At 32.7% G+C, this 2,373-nt stretch overlaps 1 protein-coding gene across 1 annotated transcript in view; it reads right to left on the reverse strand.

Annotated features, from left to right (window-relative positions):
* Positions 1–786: 786 nt before the first annotated feature.
* Positions 787–2,373, reverse strand: part of LOC111083433 — a 4,701-nt gene continuing 3,114 nt past the window's right edge. Inside the window, exons 3-4 of the mRNA XM_022379942.1 lie at positions 1,672–1,820; positions 787–1,282 (exon numbers count right to left, since the gene is read on the reverse strand). Of these exons, the coding sequence (XP_022235650.1) occupies positions 1,023–1,282; positions 1,672–1,820 (409 nt within the window). The 3' untranslated portion in view covers positions 787–1,022. The remainder of the gene's footprint in view (positions 1,283–1,671; positions 1,821–2,373) is intronic.

The raw sequence follows: 2,373 nt of genomic DNA on the forward strand, positions 1-2,373 counted from the left end.
TAAGTGTGTTCTTCATTTTAAAAAAATAATTAAGTGTGTTCTTCATTTTTAAAACAAAATCCTAAGTGTGTTATTCATTTTCAAACAAAATCCTAGGTGTGTTCTTCATTTTCAAATAAAATCCTAGGTGTGTTCTTCATTTTTAAAACAAAATCCTAAGTGTGTTATTCATTTTCAAACAAAATCCTAGGTGTGTTCTTCATTTTCAAGCAAAATCCTGGGTGTGTTCTTCATTTTTAAAACAAAATCCTAGGTGTGTTCTTCATTTTCAAACAAAATCCTAGGTGTGTTCTTCATTTTTAAAACAAAATCCTAAGTGTGTTCTTCATTTTCAAACAAAATACTAGGTGTGTTCTTCATTTTTAAAACAAAATCTTAAGTCTGCTCTTCATTTTAAAAGCAAAATCCTAGGTGTGTTCTTCATTTTTGAAACAAAATCTTAAGTCTGCTCTTCATTTTTAAAACAAAATCCCAGGTGTGTTCTTCATTTTCAAACAAAATCCTAGGTGTGTTCTTCATTTTCAAACAAAATCTTAAGCCTGCTCTTCATTTTTAAAACAAAATCCTAGGTGTGTTCTTCATTTTCAAGCAAAATCCTGGGTGTGTTCTTCATTTTTAAAACAAAATCCTAGGTGTGTTCTTCATTTTCAAACAAAATCCTAGGTGTGTTCTTCATTTTTAAAACAAAATCCTAAGTGTGTTCTTCATTTTTAAAACAAAATCCTAGGTGTGTTCTTCATTTTTAAAACAAAATCCTAAGTGTGTTCTTCATTTTCTAAAACAAAATCCTAAGTGTGTTCTTCATTTTTAAAACAAAATCCTAAGTGTGTTCTTCATTTTTAAACAAAATCCTAAGTGTGTTCTTCATTTTCGAGCAAAATCCTAAAGTGTACTCCTGTTTTCCACGAAAAATGCTCTCATTTTGCGCACAATACAATTAGTGCATAACAGGTGTGATGGTGTAATAGGTGTAACAAGTGTGATGGTGCTTCATACCAGTAGGTGTATGAATTAAACATCATTTATAATGCTTGAATCAAACTACAGCACGTTAAACGGATGTCTATATCCATTGTAAACACACCAACTACTACCGAGTAACCCTGGTCAAGACTAGGACATTCAAAGTTCCATTGGTTGAAGTCGTCACTTGGTCCATCCTCTAAACTCGGTGTGCTCGTGATCTGCTCGCAGGTCGTGTTGTCCACTATCCAAGGTTGCATCAGGTGGACACACTTGAAGTAGTCCATGCTGGCGAAATACCACTCGTCGTCGTAGAGGGCTAACATGTAGAAAACAACGACAGTTTATATTATGTGTTTTTGTTTGTAGTTAAGCGTTCTAAACAAACTGTAAATGATCATCATAAAAACAGAATACCTTTCCACCTTCTTCGTCAAACAAAAAACTTCCTCCATTATCAGCATTTTGAAATCCATCAAAAAATTTACGACATTGTGAATCTAACTTTTTTCGTTTATACGTTAGATAACTAATATATATATATTATTGATTTAAAAAACCGTGGACGTTTAAGATGAATCCAAGACAATATATATATTAAATTAAATATAACCTGCCTCTTTGTTTAATAAAAACATGTCATGGTCTAAAAAATTATTTAATTTTTCGACTTTACTTTATTTCTCAATCAATAAAGATGTTACGTACCAGTGACCACGTGATCTGGTGGACAAACTAACTCTTCCCTTGTTGAGAACATTTGTGCTTGTGTCGTGTCTAGTAAAGGTGCTTCAAGGTCATGAATGTGAAGACACTTGAAATAGTCAATATCAGGTTCTTCCGAAAAGTTGTTATCCCTGAAAAGAAACGAACGTTTTTTATATGTTGCTGGTTTAGGAATGTTTTCACATCTCCCGTGTTTTGTTCTAGCCATCCAATGAGTTATCTACGCTCTGCATAGGGAACTATCCGAAAGTGTAAGAGTTTGAAAATCATTTCACTTTTTGCAGGTGATCCTATGTGTTAACTTCTTAATCATGACTTACGTTATGCATATGGTGAGGATCGATAGCCGTTAATTTTACATCTAACCACCGAGGAAAAATGAAGAAAATTCGTTATTCTTCTACGTTCTTGTAGCTCATTGTTTGTGTTGGATATTCGTTATTCTTCTACATTCTTGTATCTCATTGTTTGTATTGGATATTCGTTATTCTTCTATATTCTTGTATCTCATTGTTTGTTTTGGATATTCGTTATTCTTCTACGTTCTTGTAGCTCATTGTTTGTGTTGGATATTCGTTATTCTTCTACATTCTTGTATCTCATTGTTTGTGTTGGATATTCGTTATTCTTCTACGTTCTTGTAGCTCATTGTTTGTGTTTGGATATTTGTTATTCTTCTACGTT

This window comes from Limulus polyphemus, unplaced genomic scaffold (genome assembly GCF_000517525.1).
Source record: "Limulus polyphemus unplaced genomic scaffold, Limulus_polyphemus-2.1.2 Scaffold9491, whole genome shotgun sequence".
Classification (NCBI taxonomy): Eukaryota; Metazoa; Arthropoda; class Merostomata; order Xiphosura; family Limulidae; genus Limulus; species Limulus polyphemus.